Below are 19,558 nucleotides of genomic sequence, written 5' to 3'. Positions count from 1 at the left end.
GTGTTCCAATCACTTCCATGGCCACAAGTGTATAAAACCAAGCCCCTAGACCTGCAGACTGCTTCTACAGACATTAGTGAAAGAATGGGTCGCTCTCAGGAGCTCAGTGAATTCCAGCGTGATACCGTGATCAAATGCCACCTGTGCAACAAGTCCAGTCATGAAATTTCCTCACTACTAAATATTCCACAGTCAACTGTCAGTGGGATTATAACAAAGTGGAAGTGATTGGGAACGACAGCAACTCAGCCACGAAGTGGTCGGCCATGTAAAATGACAGAGCGGGGTCAGCGGATGCTGAGGGGCATAGAGCGCAGAGGTCGCCCACTTTCAGCAGAGTCAATCACTACAGACCTCCAAACTTCATGTGGCCTTCAGATCAGCTCAAGAACAGCGTAGAGAGCTTCATGGAATGGGTTTCCATGGCTGAGCAGCTGCATCCAAGCCCTACATCACCAAGCGCAATGCAAAGCGTGGAATGCAGTGGTGTAAAGCGCCGCCACTGGACTCTAGAGCAGCGGAGACGAGTTCTCTATCCAGTGACCAATCACGCTTCTCCATCTGGAAATCTGATGGACGAGTCTGGGTTTGGCGGTTGCCAGGAGAACAGCACTTGTCTGACTGCATTTTGCGTGGTGTAAAGTTTGGTAGAGGGGGGATTATGGTGTGGGGTTGTTTTTCAGGAGTTGGGCTCGGCCCCTTAATTCCAGTGAAAGGAACTCAAAGCTTCAGCACCAAGAGATTTTGGACAATTTTTGGACTTTGTAGGAGCAGTTTGGGAACGGCCCCTTCGTGTTCCAACATGACTGCACACCAGTGCACAAAGCAGGTCCATAAAGACATGGATGAGCCAGTTTGGTGTGGAAGAACTTGACTGGCCTGCACAGAGTCCTGACCTCAACCCGACAGAACACCTTTGGGATGAATTAGAGTGTAGACTGTGAGCCAGGCCTTCTCGTCCAACATCAGTGTCTGAACTCACAAACGCTCTTCTGGAAGAACGGTCAAAAATTCCTATACAATCCCAACACACTCCTAACCCTTGTGGAAAGCCAGAAGAAGCTGTCATACCTGCAAAGGGTGGGCCGACATCATATTAAACCCTATGGATTATGACAGGGATGTCACATAAGTTCATATGCGTGTGAAGCCAGATGAGCGAATGCATTTGGAAATCTAGTGTATACATACATATAAACACACACACACACACACACACAAAAGCCCTGATATTTCATATGTAAAAATGAAATATTCCTTCTATTGCTATTTTTAAAGATATCTTGAATACAATATTTTTCTACAAACCGTACATAAACAACATACCATGACAAACATAAAATATAAGGCCACATTTTATGTTTTATTTGTATACAACTGTATATATAACTATATAACTGCCTTTTTTGCATATACACTGAAGGAAGTTATCGTCAACATATATAGAGTTTTGTAACACACACACACACACACACACACACACACACACACACACACACACACACACACACATTTTTTTTTAATCTTCCTATTGAAGCCTGGGCCTCTGACTTCAAACTGTCCAGGCTATTTTAAATAATCCCAGCTTGTTAATGTCTTGTCGTTGATTTAAAATAGCCCAGTGTTTATTATGACATATGGGAGTTAATATGAGCAGTGAGGTAATTTGAGGTAAACCATCTTAAACGCTCATTACGCTGCACGTCATCTGTAAATGTCAGAGCCAAATTACACTGGGCTGAATTTTAAACAACTGTATGCAGCTCTGCAACATTATTCAGCCTCACTCTCCTGCCTGAACCTGCATCTGTTTAAAAACGCGCTAAACGAATGCGTCTTCACGACTGCGGGACAGTGTGGAGCTGCAGGATGGCGTGTGGAGCTTCAGCAGGACAGTATGTGGAGCTATAGGACGGTGTGTGGAGTTTAAGTGGAACAGTGTGTGGAGCTGTAGGATGGTGTGTGGAGCTTTAGTGGGACGGTGTGGAGCTTCAGCGGGATGGTGTGTGAGCTTCAGGGGGACGCTGTGGACCTGCAGGGGAATGGTGGGTGGAGCTGCAGGGGGAGGGTGGGTGGAGCTGCAGGATGGTGTGTGGACTTGCAGGGGATGGTGTGTGGACCTGCAGGGGAATAGTGTGGAGCTGCAGGGGGACGGTGGGTAGAGCTGTGGGGGGTTGGTGGGTGGAGCTGGAGGGGGACGGTGGGCGGAGCTGGAGCGGGACAGTGCGTGGAGCTGGAGGCAGATGGTGTGGAGCTGCAGGGGAACGGTGTGTGGACCAGCAGGGGAACGGTGGGTGGAGCTGGAAGGGGACAGTGGGTGGAGCTGGAGGGAGACGGTGTGGAGCTGCAGGGGAACGGTGGGTGGAGCTGGAAGGGGACAGTGGGTGGAGCTGGAGGGGGACGGTGTGGAGCTGCAGGGGGACGGTGGGTGGAGCTGCAGGGGGGGCTCTGTACTCTTTCACTTTACTCTCTTTTTCCTCATTCTCTCCACCTCTCTTCTCTCCTTTCCTATCTCTCTCTACACTCTTTTCCATATTTCTCTCTCCTCCACTCTGCTTTCCCCTCCTCTCTCTCATTCTCTCTTCTGTTCTCTCTCTCCTCCCTGCTTCCTCTTCATTCTCTTCCTCTCTCTTCTCATTCTCTCTCGCTCTCTCTTCTTCCCCACCCCCACTCTCATTCTTTCTCTCTTCTTATTCTCTTTCCCTCTATGCCTTCTCATTCTCTCTCTAGTCATTCCCCCACTCTCTCATTCTTTCTCTCTCTTCTTCCCATTCCCCACTGTCTTTCTCTCTCCCTCTGAATCTTCTCATTCTCTGTCTCCATCTCCCCCACACACTCTCTCTTCTTCCCATTCCCCCTCCTCTCATTCTCTCATTCTCTATCCCTCTGAATCTTCTCATTCTCTCTCTCCATCTCCCCCACACACTCGCTCTCTTCTTCCCATTCCCCCATCTCTCATTCTCTATCCCTCTGAATCTTCTCACTCTTTCTCCATCTCCCCCACACACTCTCTCTTCTTCCCATTCCCCCTCCTCTCATTCTCTCATTCTCTATCCCTCTGAATCTTCTCATTCTCTCTCTCCATCTCCCCCACACACTCTCTTTCTTCTTCCCATTCCCCCACTTCTCATTCTCTTTTTCTCTCTATTCCTTTCAATCTTCTCATTCTCTCTTTCTCTCTCTCCCTCTCCCCCCACATCCTCTCTCTCTTGCTTTCTCTCTTCTGATTCTTTCTTGCTGCTCTTATTCGTCCTTTCATTTTCTTTCTCTCTCTTTGCCCTCCCCATTCTCTCTCTCTCTCTCTCTCTCTCTCTCTCTGTTTATTTGAGCAGATGTGAAAGTTGGTGTTTCTGAAACTTAAATCCGAAGCACAGTTTCAATAAATAAAAGCTTTTTATTTTCATTTTCAGAGGAAACTCTGCTCACCACAGATGCGGAGAGAGATAAAATCTACTCCATCTACTCATGATCTTAAAGGAGCTTAATTACAGGCTCTGCTTCACCAACCCCTGCCCCCCCAACCGCCCCAATACCCCCAAACCCCCCAACCCCCTCAGATTCTCCCAGTATCTGAAGATCCATTTAGATACTCTATTCTGTTTGTTTCCATTCTCTTTAATGGGAAGCGTTTCAGACGCACATTTAACTCGGCTAAACTATCTGCACCCACAGAACCGCGGCGAGGCCCGGGGACCCGTAAAGACCAAACACAGAATGCAAGAGACACATAAACGCTCTCCGTTCCACCAGACAAGGCAGCTCCAACAGGCTAATGCACAGAGAAAATTAATTCCATCAGCGAAGCTCTTTCATTCTCCACAGCAGAACTACAAGCTCTCCGGCCCGTTGCCTGGCAACCATAATTCATAGCCGCTCTAAATGGATGTTCTGCGAGCAGCGAGAACATTAAGGTGAAAAGAACAAATGCCTTTGTGAATCTTGAAATCTTTCAGTGTTCATGTCACTCCACGTCTTTTATAAATAAAAAAGAGAGAAAAAGAGCCACTCTGTGTTTCTCTTCCTTTAAAGGAGTGTTTTGATGTAAAACTAAAGAAAAACCCAAAGCTGGAGCTTCTGCAGGCAAACGACAACAGAGATAGAGACGAAGACAGAGATAGATAGATAGATAGATAGATAGATAGATAGATAGATAGATAGATAGATAGATAGATAGATAGATAGATAGATAGACGGATGGATAGATTGACAGATATATAGACAGGTAGATAGACAGATAGATAGATGGATCCATAGATGGATAAATAGATGGATTGATAGATAAATGGATGGATGAACAGAGAGATAGATGGATAGATAGATGGATGGATATATGGATGGATGGAGGGATGGATAGACGGATGGATATATAGATGATGGATAGATGATGGATACATAAATGGAAGGATGGCTAGTTACATGGATGGACAGATAAATGGATGGATGAATATAGAGATGGATAAACAGATGGATTGACAGATAAATGGATGGATGAACAGATAGATGGATGAACAGATGGATGGATAGACAGATGGATGGATGGACAGATGGATAGGCAGATGGATGGATAGATAAATAGATGGATGGATAGATAAATGGATGGATAGGTAAATGGATGGATGCATGGATGGATGGATAGATAAATGGATGGATAAATAGACATATGGAGATAGATGGATGGACAGATAAATGGATGGATAGATAAATGGATGGATGAATAGACATATGGAGATGGATGGATAGTTAGATGAATGGATAGATAAATGGATGGATAGATAGATGGATGGATGGATATCTGTAGTTATGATTATGAATATAAACAGCTGATCACTTTTGATATAAATCATTTGTCTATTGTTCAGTAACTTCCTGTCCCAGTTCATCAGCCCTGAAGCTGCGCTGCGGTTATGATTATGGAAACGCGTTAGTAAACAGTTAGTAAACAGTTAGTAAACACTGCGACGTCTATACCAGAGGAACAATCAGAGTCTGATGTGCTGAATTTCCACTGATACTGACAGTCGTCATCACAGACAGACACCTTTACTCTGTTATTCATCAGTTTCCTGTGAATAATCACCACACCTGAAGAAACGCTGATGACAACGCGGCTATGGATACGGAAATAAAGCAAACGCACTGCGAACACACACTGAAGTATTTCTGCCAAATGATCAACAAAGACTTTGAAAAGAAAAAAATCTGTTTTCCTGCTGACACAAAGCAACAGTTTTGGTAGAAAACGTTTTCCTATTACTCAATTATTTCCACTACATTTCCCACTGATACCAGTCATCACTTTACAACCGTTCTTCAAAGAACCACATACAACTGGAACCATTAACCCAGCAAAGACACATTTCAAAATACAAGCGGTTCTGAGTCATCCTAGTTTTGTATATAAACACTGATAGACATTTTATTCTCTATTACTGATTAATTACCAATGAAGATGCATCGGCCCTGAAAATAATGACTATGCGATTATGGAAATAAACTGAAGGTAACTGTAAAAATTCTATTAAGCAAATGAATAAAACAAATACATTGAAAAAAAGTGCCAAATTTCCAACTGATACAAATCAGTCATTTTTGGTACAAACAATTTTCCAATTTTCAGAAATTTACAATAAAAGTACATTTGAAAATTATGACTATATGGTTCTTATAGTAAACTGAACATACTGTGAAAGTCTATTTAAGTATTTGTGCCACATGAAAAACAAATAAATTAAAAAATAAATGTGCCAAAGTTCCAACTGATACAGGTCATCATTTTTGGTGGAAACCTCTGCTGTATTATTGAATAATTGCTATAAAGGTGCACCAGCTGAAAAAATAATAGCTATGTAGTTATGATTATGGAAATGAACACACACTGACTGTCCACTGAAGTATTTGAGCCAAATAAACAACAAAGTACCTGAAAAGAAATAAGGTTGTACCAAATCTCCGACAGTACAAATAATCACTTTTGGTAGAAACAATTCTCCAATTTTCAGAAACTGTATTTGTGCCAAATGATGAACAAGTATATTGAATAAAAAAAATAAGTTGGCAAAATATTATTATGTGCCAAATTTCCCACTTCAACAAGCCATTTTTGATAGAAACCATTTCTCAAATATTCAGAAATTTACAGTAAAAGTGCTTCTGAAAATAAACTACATGGTTATGGAAGTAAACTGGACGTACTGTAAAAGTCTACTTAAGTCTTCTTCTTCTTTCGGCTGCTCCCTTTAGGGGTCGCCACAGCAGATAAAAGTCTACTTAAGTATTTGTGCCAAATGACGAAGAAGCATATTGAATAAAAAAAAAATGTGGCAAATTTCCAACTGAAACTGGTCATTTTTGGTTGAACCTTGATTAATTGCATGAGTGCGGTTATGAGTGTGGAAATGAACACACACTGACTGTAGGTTGAAGTATATGATCTGAATAAACAACAAAGGAACTGCATAGAAAAAAGGGGCTGTACCAAATTTCCAACAGCACAAGTCATCATTTTTGACAGGAACCCTTTTTTCTGTTACTCATTTCCACTAAAAGTGCATCACCCTGAAAACACACTAAGCGGTTATGATTATGGAAACGTTGTAGTAAAATGAGTGACGCTGATGGCAGGACGAGGCGTCTGTACCGAAGGAACAACAAACACACGAAACATCTGTTTCCAGCGACACTAGCGGTCATCACGTCTGGAGAAAATAACCTGAACTCACTGTGAAAGTGGACTGAAGTATTCGTCCCTCATGAAGAACAAATACATTTAATAAAAAAATAGATGTGCCAAATTTCCCACTCACCCCTTTTTGGTAGCAGCCCTTGCTCTATTATTGATTAACTTTATGTAAACATGTATAAGCCCTAAAAATAGCAACTTGGAGGTTATGGAAATAATAAAGTATGTAAAAATATAGGAACTGAAGAGAAAAGAATGAAGCAGCAAAAGTATTGCATTAAAAAACTGTTGTGCCAAATTTCCCACTGATCCCAGTCATCATATTTCAAAGGTTCTTTAAACTAACCATATACAATCAGTTCTCCACAACAGAGAAGAACCATTTAACATTGCAAATAACAAAAAAAATCAAGCAATTCTTTGTCATAGTTTTGCATATAAACACTGACCAAGACCCTTTATTCTCATTACCAACATCATCCCTGACAATAATGACTGCAGTTATGATTACGCTGCAAAACAAATAGTGTCTTGTGATGTAAAATTACCCTAAATCTAGACAATAAATGTAATATTTCTCCAGTTGAGATTATTGTAACCTTCTTTCAAGATTATTGAACCCTTTGTGTGGTAAACAGGTCTGTGGGACTCATTTTCAATGTTTACCAAAAGAAGAAATGATGTGATTTCTTATTATTTCAGCCTCAGATTCTTGGCTTTTGCTCATTTTCTGTTAAGAACATATAAAATAACCAGTTTTCAGTGCTTCACTCTGTTCACCCCCCACACATATATATTACACATGTGGTGTTGGGTTGAATCCGTGGGGAGTAAAAGTGTGGAGGTGCTGTGTCCTTCACTCTGTTCTCCTACTACATGACCTGCTGTTAGTGTGTGTGTGAGGGTGGACAACATGGACAGACTGCTGACTGGCTACAGCTGCTAAAGGAGAACCCTATGCTGGACACTTGTGATTTTTTAAACATCTGGTATTTTTACAAACACATCAACACCACACAAGAGTTATTTCCACACATTTGTACTTGTTTTAAGTCATTTTATCAAGTAAAATGATCTCACTATGTTAGCAGGTAATTTTTCTTGTGTTAAAAACTAAAATTGAACTTGAAAATGATCTATCAATATAGTGATAAAATGTCTTAATAAAATGACTTAAAACAGACAAAAAAAATCAGAATACATAAGACATGATACTAATTTTTGCAGTGTATGGAAATGTTGAGCTGAATGCACTCAGACAGAAGAGTGAAATATCTGAGCCAAATGAACAAGAAAGAAACTGAACAGAAAAAAAGGAGTCGTACCAAATTTCCCATGACACAAGTCATCATTTTTGGTACAATCCATTTCTCAAATATTCCCAAATTTACTATAAAGGTGCATCATCTCTGAAATTAATGAGTGTGTGTTTCTAAATATGGAAATACTCTTACATATCAGACACAATGATGGTACTTAAAAGCACCTGCACCAGCTGAACAATAAAGAAAGTGGAGAAACGGCTCTAGAAATAATTTCTCTATTACTCATTCATTTCCTATAGAAGTGCAGCAGCCATGAAATGATGACTCTGTGATGACGGAAATAACCTGAACGCACTCTGAACTGACACCGAAGCATTTATAAATAAGCCGAATAAAAAAGTGCCCGTGCCAAATTTCCCACTGACATATGGCATCACGCTCAGTAGAAACAGACTATTATGATCTACAATAAAAGTGCATCAAAGTGCATTGAAAATAAAGACTATATAATCATGGAAATAAATTGAATGCAGTGTATACATCTACTTAAGCGTCTGTGCCAAATATACTGAATAATAAACAAACACACCAAATTTCCCACTGAAACAAGTCAATCATTTTTGGTGGCAACTGTTGCTCCATTATTTATTTAGTGAGTGCATAAGTGAACCCAGTGCAAAAATATAACTATATGTACTGAACTGAATCCACACGGACAATAAAATAAAGTATGTGAACCACATGAACAATAAAGAAACTCATCCCAAAATGTCCAACAGTAAATTTAAGAAAAACTTATGTAAAATGTATTATTTACAATAAAAGTGCCTCATTTCTAAAAATAATGACTATGCGATTATGGAAATACATGGAATGCACTGTAAAAATCTACGTGAATAAAAAATGAATGTTGCAACTGATAAATTCAATCATTTTTGGTAGAAACCTTTAATTTATTATCGATTAACTGCCTACAAAGGTGCATCAGCTGCACAAATAATGGCAGTGCAGTTATGATTATGAACAATTTAACTGAATGTACACTGTATACTGACTGTGCATTGAAGTATTTCAGCTGAATTAACAATATATATAATAATAATAAATAATATTCAGTTGTGCAAATTCCCAACTTTAAATTCCCACCTATGAAAGTCATAATGTTTGGTAGAAACCATTTCTCTAAAGTTCATTATTTACAATAAAAGTGCATACGGAATAAAAAAAGAATGTTGCAAATTTTTTCACGGATAAAATTCAGTCATTCTTGGCAGAAACATTTACTCTATAATTGATTAACTGCCTATAAAGGTGCATCAGCTGCAAAAATAATGCTATGCAGTTATGGAAAATTTAACTGAATGTACACTGTACACTGACTGTACATGGAAGCATTTGAGAGGAATGAGCAATAATGTAAAAAATAAATACATAATAAATCAGATGCTTATAGATATTTGGTTGTGTAATTTCCCAACAATAAAAGTCATAATGTTTGTTAGAAACTATTTCTCTGAAATGCAGTATTTACAATAAAAATGCATCATCTCTGAAAATAATGACCTGTGCGGTTATGGAAATAAATTGAATTGAGTGTAAAAGTCCACTTGAGTATTTGTGCCAAATGAAGAACAAATATACTGAATAAAAAATGAATGTGCCACTGAAACGAGTCAGTCATTTTTAGTAAAAAAAATCAATTATTGATTAATTGCCTATAAAGCTGCAGCAGCTTATAATGGCTAAGAAGTTATTATTATGGGACATGTAACCGAATGTACCCTGACAGTACATGGAAGCATTTGAGCTGAATGAACAATAAATAAAATAGGAAGACATTTATTCATGTTATAATAAAGTCATAAAGTCATAGTGTTGGGTAGAAACCCGTTTTCTATTATTTATGAATTAATCCAGTTAATTTACAGTGAAAATGCAGCATTTCTGACAATAATGACGATACGGTAATGGGAATGACTTGAACGTCCCGTGAACTTGGTGTAAGTATTTTGTGCCAGAATGATTGTGCCAAATTTCCACACACACAAGTCATCCTTTTTGGTAGACACACTGCTCTGTTGTTCATTAATTTCCGATAAAAGTGCATCACCCCAGAAAACAGGCTAAAGCCAATGCGGTTATGATTATGGAAATGTCATAATAAATCACACGGTACGTAAGAAAGGTTCGGCTGTGGTTGATAACACCACAGGAAGTGTAAATACCACTCAATATTGGGCTCGGGGCCGGCAGACATGAGGTGTGTGGAAAACAATAGCTGAAAGCTGAGAAAACGGGCTTTCGGTCTGAGTCACGCGCTCAGTACATTCAGCCTCCATCCTCAACTCTGACCACAGTTAGTCACACACTCAGCTCCTCACCCAGCTCATGTCACCAGAGCACTGTCTGCAGCGCTAGAGCCGATCCCAGCCTGCGCGTTTCGATTCTCAGGAAAGCCCTATAGACACATCTTCATACACATATAAATAGAGCTGAGGGACATTCTGCTGACCTAAGACCAGAATTAAGGAAAAAATGTGTAAAAATGTACAAAGTGTAGAGTCATGACTGACACTCTGTCACTGGGTGGTTTTAGAATGAGGGTAATTCCCACATAAAATGATCTTCATGTGTAAAGAAAAGGTGGAAATTGACATTTAACATTTAATGAAAACTAAAATAAACCCGGAGAAACAGACTACGCCTCATTTCTGCAAACTCAAGTCAAAACAGCCATTAAGTTACAAGATTCATGTTTATGTGTCAAGAAGAAAATATACACGACTAAATATGTAAGCTAAAGTGTGAACTGAGAAACTGTGGCTCCTAACAACCACCTGGAAGACCTGGTAGTTATGGCCATGACTTAATTATTGCGTTCCTATGCCTTACTTAGTTGTTGCCACGCAGGAGGAACTCATTTCCATGCCTTACTAAGTTGTGGCCACGCACTAGGATCTCGTTTATATGCCTTACTAAGTTGTGGCCACGCAGAAGGATCTGGTTCCCATGCCTTACTAAGTTATGGCCATGGCTTATTCTCATTCTCATGCCTTACCAAATTGTCGCCATGCATTAGGAACACATTCCCATACCTTGCTAAGTAGTGGCCATGACTTAATGATCTTGTTTACATGCCTTACTAAGTTGTGGCCATGCATTAGGAACTCATTTCCATGCCTTACTAAGTAGAGTCTGTAACTGTAGAACTACAAAGTGCACCTATACAGTAAGTGGAGCTGATAAAGTGGACAATGAGCGTAGAAACAAGGAGGGGGTCACAATGTTATGCCTGACTGGTGTCAATAATTTCAATAGATTATAATTGAACTTTACCCCAGTGACATTCACTGCTTTTATGTCTGAGAGTGTGTTTCTGACACTGTATGACGTAGTGTTATCTAGAAAGATGGACAGATGTTGTACAGTGCTAATCACTGGGGTATACGCTTCCACTATTTGTCACCAGGGATGGACTGGCCTTCAGGAGGACCAGTACAGTTCCCAGTGGGCTCCTATGTGTGTGTATCACTGAGAGGGTGAGAGAAAGAGAAATGCATGGTGGTTTCTACTGTAGTCCTATGTAAAATAAAGGGAGAGAACTGAAAAGAAATCCAGAAAAGAGACTAAAACATTCAAGCTTTAACCCATTAAATGTCCAGGATCCACGGCAAGCAGACAGTCTGTACTGAAGTCCCTGTAGTTACTGAATAATTAGCCTTAGTGTGTAACAAGTCTGAGACTTTAGGGGGTTGAAGTGCGGCTCATTCCTGCGCTGCTTTGCTAAGCTAAACTGGAGCGCCATCTGTGTTTCTCTCTTTGTCACATGATATAAATGAGACGTGCAAATGTCATTAACTCCTTAAAATCCCAGACTGAATTTAGTTCCCAGTCCAGCCACATCAGCCTCTTCATTTCATTGAGACCACCAGTGGTTCCAAAGTGCACTTGGTCATGTTCTTCATATTTCATAAGCTACATTCAGAAGCTGGGCGTCGTGTGAGGCTGTAACTCTTCTCTCCAGTCAAATAGATGGTGATGTCACTTTAAACCCTTATAATAAAAGAAGCTGAAGTTTGTTTTTCTACTGAAAGTCGAGCCGTTTTTCCCCAAATCTGGGCTATAAACTATAAACAGACGGCGTCTCTTCAGTGATCTGCTCTGTAAACATTACTAATATAAAATAACACAAAGAGCGTCTGAGATTTTTGGCTTTCAGCAGTAAATTATAAGCATATCGCTGCTGTCGGAAGAAAACCTTGTTTCTCCAATTTAGTCGTTTTTCAGTTTTTGACATAATTTGAAAATGCCTGTTGCCCTTTACACTGAGTGTGAATTTCAAGATGAATGGACCAACAGAAACTCTGGTTCCATTGACTTACATTAAAAGTTAAGTAAGTTTTTTCCTTCTCCGGTAAATCAATATAGTAATATGGTTAGATCATACACATGTTCTGTTCATTTGAGGACTTTTACAAAAATAAATAAATAAATAAATATGTGCAGTTATTTCATGCAGTTACTGAATAACTTGCCTGAAAATTCAGATAGACAAACGAAGATATAGCCAGGAGAATAAGAGGTTATCCTCGTAAAGCTAAAGCAGTAAAGGCCAGACACCAAACAACCGAGATCGACCAAATTTGGGGTAACAGTGTAGAACTTGCGTAAAAACGTACCACTGAGAGTGAGTTGGTGATGAGGTTGGTGTCCTGGCCCACCATGCTGGGGACAGACATGGGCAGGTCTACGGGCTGCAGGTGGAAGGGGTGCAGCCCGCTCTGAGAGACGGGTGGGCACAGTGGGTGGTACGCCGAATCCGTCTCGGGCAGGTGAGCCAAAACGTGCTCAGGCAGAGTGGGCGGGGTGATGGGAGGGATGTTGAAGTCCTCGTCTCCAAGACCGGGCACTGGATAGGACTGCAGGAACACGGAGAGAGACTGTTAGCATGAAGGTTCGGCGTAGATGCTTCGGACTCAAACTAAAGAGCTATTAAATTCAATTTCTCCCTAAGCCTTATAGCTAATACTCTAAATCTAACTTCACAGGGCCCGTATCACAGGAAACCCCATTTATCTTACTTTTTCCCACCAATATAGGCGGCTGTTGGATCGTTAAAGTTTCAAAACTCTCCAATCCGTACCGTCCATGTACTGAAACTATGAATTTACTGTTTTTGTGGTGTCAAGAAAATGAAAACATTTACATATAATCCTGTATAATCCTATAATCCATTACATATAAACACTCGTGAAAAAGATGACGCTTCAAGGGTTCTTTAATAAAGAAAAAGGTTCTACATAGAACCATGAACACACTGAGAACCTTTCACGTGATTAAAGGGTTCCTTAGATTGATGGACAACGTGCTGCAGATGGTTCAAGAAAGAGCCTTTTTGAAAAGGGTTCATCTGCTCTTACAATTTGAAGCACATTCGGGATTTGAACTGATTTTGGACTTTTAGACTAAAATCCTTTTGTTTTGAGCGACTCTAAACCTTAATTATGATTATTTTATTAAAACTAATGCCTGAACATTCAACTTTGTCTCTAGCAAGTCAACCACAACACCCAAACTTTACCAAGTGTTTCAGTGGTGACAATTTTAGCTCATTTTGAGCTCAAACACGCAGCCAGTATCATCACATTTTTCATTAAAACTGAAAAAGTACTTAATTACAGAAAATCTGTGTTTCGGTAGAGAAGATTCTTAAATGTTCCTCACTGATGTTCAGACTTTGGGACATGTTTACTTCAAAACAATGGGATCTAACTGCTCACCACGTGGCTATGAGGGACAGGGATGCAGCCTCACATCCTGCTCTAAAATGCAGGGGCGTGGCTAAATCACGCCCCGCCCACAAACAAAAGCTTTTCATGTTTCGGTATTGACAGTTTGAACTAATCTGGCAGTATAATCATATATAGAAGTCCAAAAGGAGTTTTTCCCTATTGTTAGAAGACATACACATATATGATACCATATAGAGCCATTTTGGCTATGAATACACTTAATTAATCAATGAAGACATGTGTAAATGTAAATTCTATGTAGTGAAATGAGTCAGTCTGTAGTTTGTGCTGTGCTTTTTCTCATCTACAGCCACAAATATGCACATCAACGAGTATAAAACATGACTTATGATGACACATGGGACCATATTGCGCGTATAACCACAGTAAAAGCGCTTGTGGGGAAACAAAACGAAGTACAGATGGTACAATGTGATGATTATCAAATTGATGAAATGCACGATATCATAGAAATACACTCAGTGCGAGTATAAACATGTGAAACGCTGCCGCGGCAAAGCCAGCAAAGACGGATTTGGCCGTTTGACACTCATAAATAAGCGAGCGATGGGCTGTAAAGACAGTCTCTGCTGTGGTTTCTTTGAAATACAGAAAATACTTTGATGTTTAATACGTTTCACAGAGCATTTTCCAGGTCGGACGTACTGGCGATTAAAAAAAAATGCACACTTGCGATGATTTAACACTAAAATAAGCTGAATAACCCACAAATCACAGCAATGTAAATACACAGTGTATCTGAAATAGTAAATAACTCATGAAAGTGAGCTGCGAGATTCACGATTAGCAGTTTTAAGGGATAAAGCTGAGCGCAAATGTTGATTCAGTCTCATTAGACCACCACAAAGGGGTGCTTTTAGTGCTTTTTTTCCATAATCGAGGCAGATTTCTCTTTGGCTGTGAAGTTTGCCTTGGCTGCAGATTCAGCCCTTTTCATTTATTTATTTATTTATTTATTTATTAATATTCGTGAAACTGTGTGCCGTCGTCTCGCGGCTCCTCTGGCCCCTGTCAGTTTAGAGCTGTGATGAAAAAGATGTAAAGCAGATAAGGAGATGAAAGCGGCATATAAAACCGAGCAAATTCATGAATTATTCTGTAAACAGCCCCTGCGAGTGAAATACTGCGCCGAGAAAATAAAACACACACAGATATCGGCAGAAACGCGGAGGAGATCCAGACCACAGCCTGATGTGTAGAGAGCAAAGAGGAGCTACAGAGAGCTCAGCCTTTCCACTCAGTCAGACCAGAAAGAGAAGAAGAAGGAAAAGGGAGATTTTATATATATATATATATATATATATATATATATATATATATATATATATATATAGTTGCTATTGGAAAAAAAATTGTTGCTCCTTACATTGTGTGTAAATTTCATGATAAACAGACCAAAGTGACTGACTTCCATTAAAAGTAAAGTAGGTTTTTTTTCCTTCACCTGTAAAATTACCATTTTGGAGATATGAGGTTTTTTTCTGACAGCAGCGATATACATAACACACACACACACACACACACACACACACACACACACACACACACACACACACATATATATGGAAATGTTTGTGTGCCCCTGATCAAATTCCATGTTGTTGTTGATCTTGTGAGTGTGAATAAATTAACACGTCCTCTACAAACACATTGCGGCAAAATTTAATATACAATTACTGTTTATTTACTGAATTTAACACATTGTGGGAAATTTGTGGGAAAGTTAATGTTTTTCCAGGACATTAAAATCAGTAAATAAACAATAATACAACTGTGTATTAAAATGTGCAGCAGTGCTTCTCTGTAGAAGATGTGTTCCCTTACTCACACTCAGAAAAACACATGTTTTGATACAAAAAGTAAAGCTACTTGTTCTTCGTCAATATAAGTACTAAAGCAAAAAAATGCATATACAATACATATACCCACACTATACGTATATATACATATAATATATATATATATAGTTTTGACATGAGAAAAAAAAACAACAACAATATTAATAATAATCACAATAACTCAAATGGAAACAAGAATATGCTGCTAATTCAATTTGAGATAATGAAATAAACCGCCCCCCTCACTCTCTCTCCTCTCGCTCCATCCCTCTCCATCTCTCTCTCTCTCTCTCTCTCTCTCTCTCTCTCTCTCTCTCTCTCTCTCTCTCTCTCTCTCCCCCCCACTATTTCTCTCTCTCTCTCCCCCCCTCTCTTCCTTTATTAGCTCTAATACACAGCTCTTTATTTGCGGTGAGCTAAATGAAGTTGTCAGCCTGCCAGCTTCAGGCAATTAGGTACAAAATCAGTTCCAAATCCGAACTCGACTCAAATAACGCTCCAACTGTTACTTTTAAGGATTGCAATAATCGATTTAATGAGCTTCCTACTTCTGCCTCTAAAAGCCAACGTATCCCATTCATTTGCATATCTGATTGTGTTGTGCCTCACAGATGTCGGCGCTGAGTTTGGGGGAAATATGTTGGCATAATTCATACAGTAAGGTCCTCAGAGGAACGGCTTTACTGCCAACTTATGAAAAAAGAAATAAATAAATGCCACGAAACAAGGCGAGGAGCAGCAGTGGGCTGCATTAATGTCACCACCAGCTAATAATTTACTGCCTTTCTAACAGCAAAGAGTGAATTTATTCCAGTAAAATAAATAAACTGCAGGGAGGAAAATGTGCCCAGCGACAGTTTTTTCATCAAAAGGTCAATATTAATCTGCCTGATTCATTTCCTTCCACGATAACAGAGCTATAAGTAAACATTTAGCCTGAAGAGAACAGAGAAAACGATTAAACACTGACGTGCACGACCTCTAAGAGTGATTAACACAATTAATACAGGACGCTGCTTCACACTCCTCTTTCTTTTCTTTTCTTTTTTTCCCCAAAATGGTGTTAATGTCAATCATAAAATCATCAAGAACATCAATAAAGCAGAAAAGATGCACCTACATCACTTCTAACTTACTCTCATTTCCAGCATTTATGCAACGGAATGCATTTATTATGTATTTGTTTATGATTACTCGTTCGAAGGAGGCGTCTCTAGACTCTGGAATGAGATCTTCCAGTGTAAAGCTGAGGAAAACCGCCTTCTGATGCATCCTGAAGGTGGGAGGTGCGGAAAAGCAGTAAAGCTGAACTGAGGTGGATTTTTCAGGGCTGTTTGGAATTCTTTCCTCATTTAGCTGGTTTATCACGGCCACATGTACAGAACACATAACATATTAAACAGCCATTTTAGGTCACATCCCCTTTAAAAAAATACAGCTTATTTACACAACCGTCCAAAAAATTCAATCGCTGATTTCACTCATATAAAACCATTTTTTGGAGATGTGTGAATAAAACGATTCTATAATCAATGTCACGTTTGTAAGCATCTATAAACACATTCATAACATGTTATAATGCATTCATAAGGCATTATAAACATGGCTATAAATATTTATAAGATGCATTACACATTATAGCCTTGCTTATTACGCCTTATGAATTGTGAACATAATGCATTATAAGTACTGTCCATAACACATTATAAGAGCTCATAAGTTCATTATGAAATGTACAGACAAATATCGAAAGCTCAAAAATGAATCTGTGTCATTTTTCAGTTTTTCACATCTGTGTGTAAATTTCATGATGAGCGGACCAAAAGAAACGGGCCAAAATTACTTAGAAATTCTGGTTACACTGATTTACATTAAAACTAAAGTTGTTTTTTCCTTCTACTGTAAATTTAACTATTTGGAGATACGAGGTTTTTATAAATATAATATAAAATTCAGCATTTGTGACAAAAACCTACAAAAACTAAAACTGGAGTGTAAACAGAACGACTGGACTGTCCGACGGATGGTGAATCTCCCGGTGCGGCTGACTGGCTGTCGGTTATCAGGAGGCTGATGGAGCTGCAGGGAGATAAACAGCAAACCAGGAAGAAGCAGCTTTAAATTTCCTGCCAATTACAGACGGAGAGTGTGAAGCCTCAGAGGCTCTGCAGCTCCAGAGACGGACAGCAGAAAAACACCGTCTGTCCTGGAGTTTAAATTCAATAAGATAACTCAATTACACTCCACTCAGCACAAAACAATTATTAACTGCTTACAATTTGGTCAAAAGTTTAGGCACCCCTGCTAAATTCCATGTTTTCGCTGATTTTCCGAGTGTGAATGAGTTACACCTCCACACTGCTGCACATTTTAATACACAATCACTGTTTATTTACTGACTTTATCATATTGGGGGAAAAATCAAATATAAAAATGAAGCCTGGGCAAAAGTTATGGCAGATTTTCTATTTTACATTTTTTAATTTTTGCAAATATGTTAAACTCAAATAAAAACTGTGCACTAAACCTATCAGAAAAATGTCATATTTACCTGTGTTCACTTATTTAAAAGCAACACAACATGGAATTTGAGTAGGGGTGCCAAAACTTTTGCATACTGTATACACTGTACACATCTGTGTTTCGGTAATGACATGAAAATGTAGGACAGCAAGTTCTTATTTATTTAAACACTAATGGGTTCTTCCACAGTATACAAGCTTGATATCTTAACAGAAGAACCCTTTTTGGTGCTGTACAGAACCCTTTTCAAAAAGGTCCTATATAGAACTATATAGAGCACATTCTCCATCAGTCTAAAGAACCATTTCACCATGCAGAGAACCATTTAAGATTGAGAAGTGTTCTTTGAGTATTTATGGTTCTAAATTAAACCATCTTCTTTACTAAAGAACCCTTAACCCTTCGGGCAGTTGTGGGTTGGAGGTTAGGGTACCAGCCCTGTGACTGGAAGGTTGTCAGTTTGATCCCCAGAGCCAACAGCACATAACTGAGGTGTCCTTGAGCAAGACACCTAACCCCCACCTGCTCCCCGGGCGCCACGGATAGGGCTGCCCACCGATCTGGGCAAGTGTGCTCACTGCCCCTAGTGTGTGTGTTCACTAGTGTGCATGTGGTGTTTCACTGCACAGATGGGTTCAATGCGGAGGTGAAATTTCCCTGTTGTGGGACTAATAAGGGTCTCCTACTCTTAAAGAACCAACGTATTTAAGACTGTAGGCCAGTTCTCAGTCCCGAGCAGATAACATCGTTTTTAAGCTTTAAAAACAGTCATCTGTCGTAATAATGATGCTTTTATTCATGGTTATATCTTCCGCTCAGAGCGTGCTGCAGTGTTAAATCTCTCTGATTGGTTGCCACTCAGCTCATTTGCATAAATTTAATGCAGAATGAGGGTGTAGAGAGTTTAAGTTTGTTGAGTTTGTTAGTAGAGTTTGTTGGGCTGATGTGTCAGTTAGCTGTGCATGTTGTCTTCTCTCGTCTCATTATAGCACCGCATGACGTTTGATGTAAGGGAAAAGTTACAAATAAAACAAATTAAAAATGCTAATTTTTAAATGTTGCATGACGTCTCCGGCCATGCCACATAAAGGCTGCTTAAATTTTAGGCACCCCCAACTTAAAACACCTCCCCGTGTCCCTGGTGTTCTATGGAAGAGCCTTTGTAGAGTCAACACCAGTCTGGAAAAGACAACATTACGAATTACGAAAAGAAAACGAGTTGTTATTTAGACGAAACCTGCTCCTCACACTGAGGAGGACGCTCTGATAAACATGAAGCTCAGAGCTGAAGATTAATGACATCAGCACAGCTGCTTTATGATCACTAAACTTGGTCTACACGAACAAATACGAGTCAAACGTGTCCTGAAACACAAGCAGAGGTGAAAATGACAGTAGCTGCTTTATCTGAACCACAGACTGACAGCTGTAGACGGTCTG

General features: G+C 39.5%; 1 protein-coding gene across 2 annotated transcripts in view; it reads right to left on the bottom strand.

The window, feature by feature from the left end:
• Positions 1 to 19,558, bottom strand: part of tox (thymocyte selection-associated high mobility group box) — a 127,190-nt gene that overhangs the window by 39,282 nt on the left and 68,350 nt on the right. For both annotated transcript variants that reach the window (XM_017706335.2, XM_017706336.2), the window contains exon 4: positions 12,624 to 12,863. In XM_017706335.2, the coding sequence (XP_017561824.1) occupies positions 12,624 to 12,863 (240 nt within the window). The remainder of the gene's footprint in view (positions 1 to 12,623; positions 12,864 to 19,558) is intronic.

The sequence above is a fragment of the Pygocentrus nattereri genome, chromosome 17, assembly GCF_015220715.1.
Source record: "Pygocentrus nattereri isolate fPygNat1 chromosome 17, fPygNat1.pri, whole genome shotgun sequence".
Lineage (NCBI taxonomy): Eukaryota > Metazoa > Chordata > Actinopteri > Characiformes > Serrasalmidae > Pygocentrus > Pygocentrus nattereri.
Note: the sequence above shows the minus strand (reverse complement) of the source record. Positions and strands in the feature narration are given on the sequence as shown.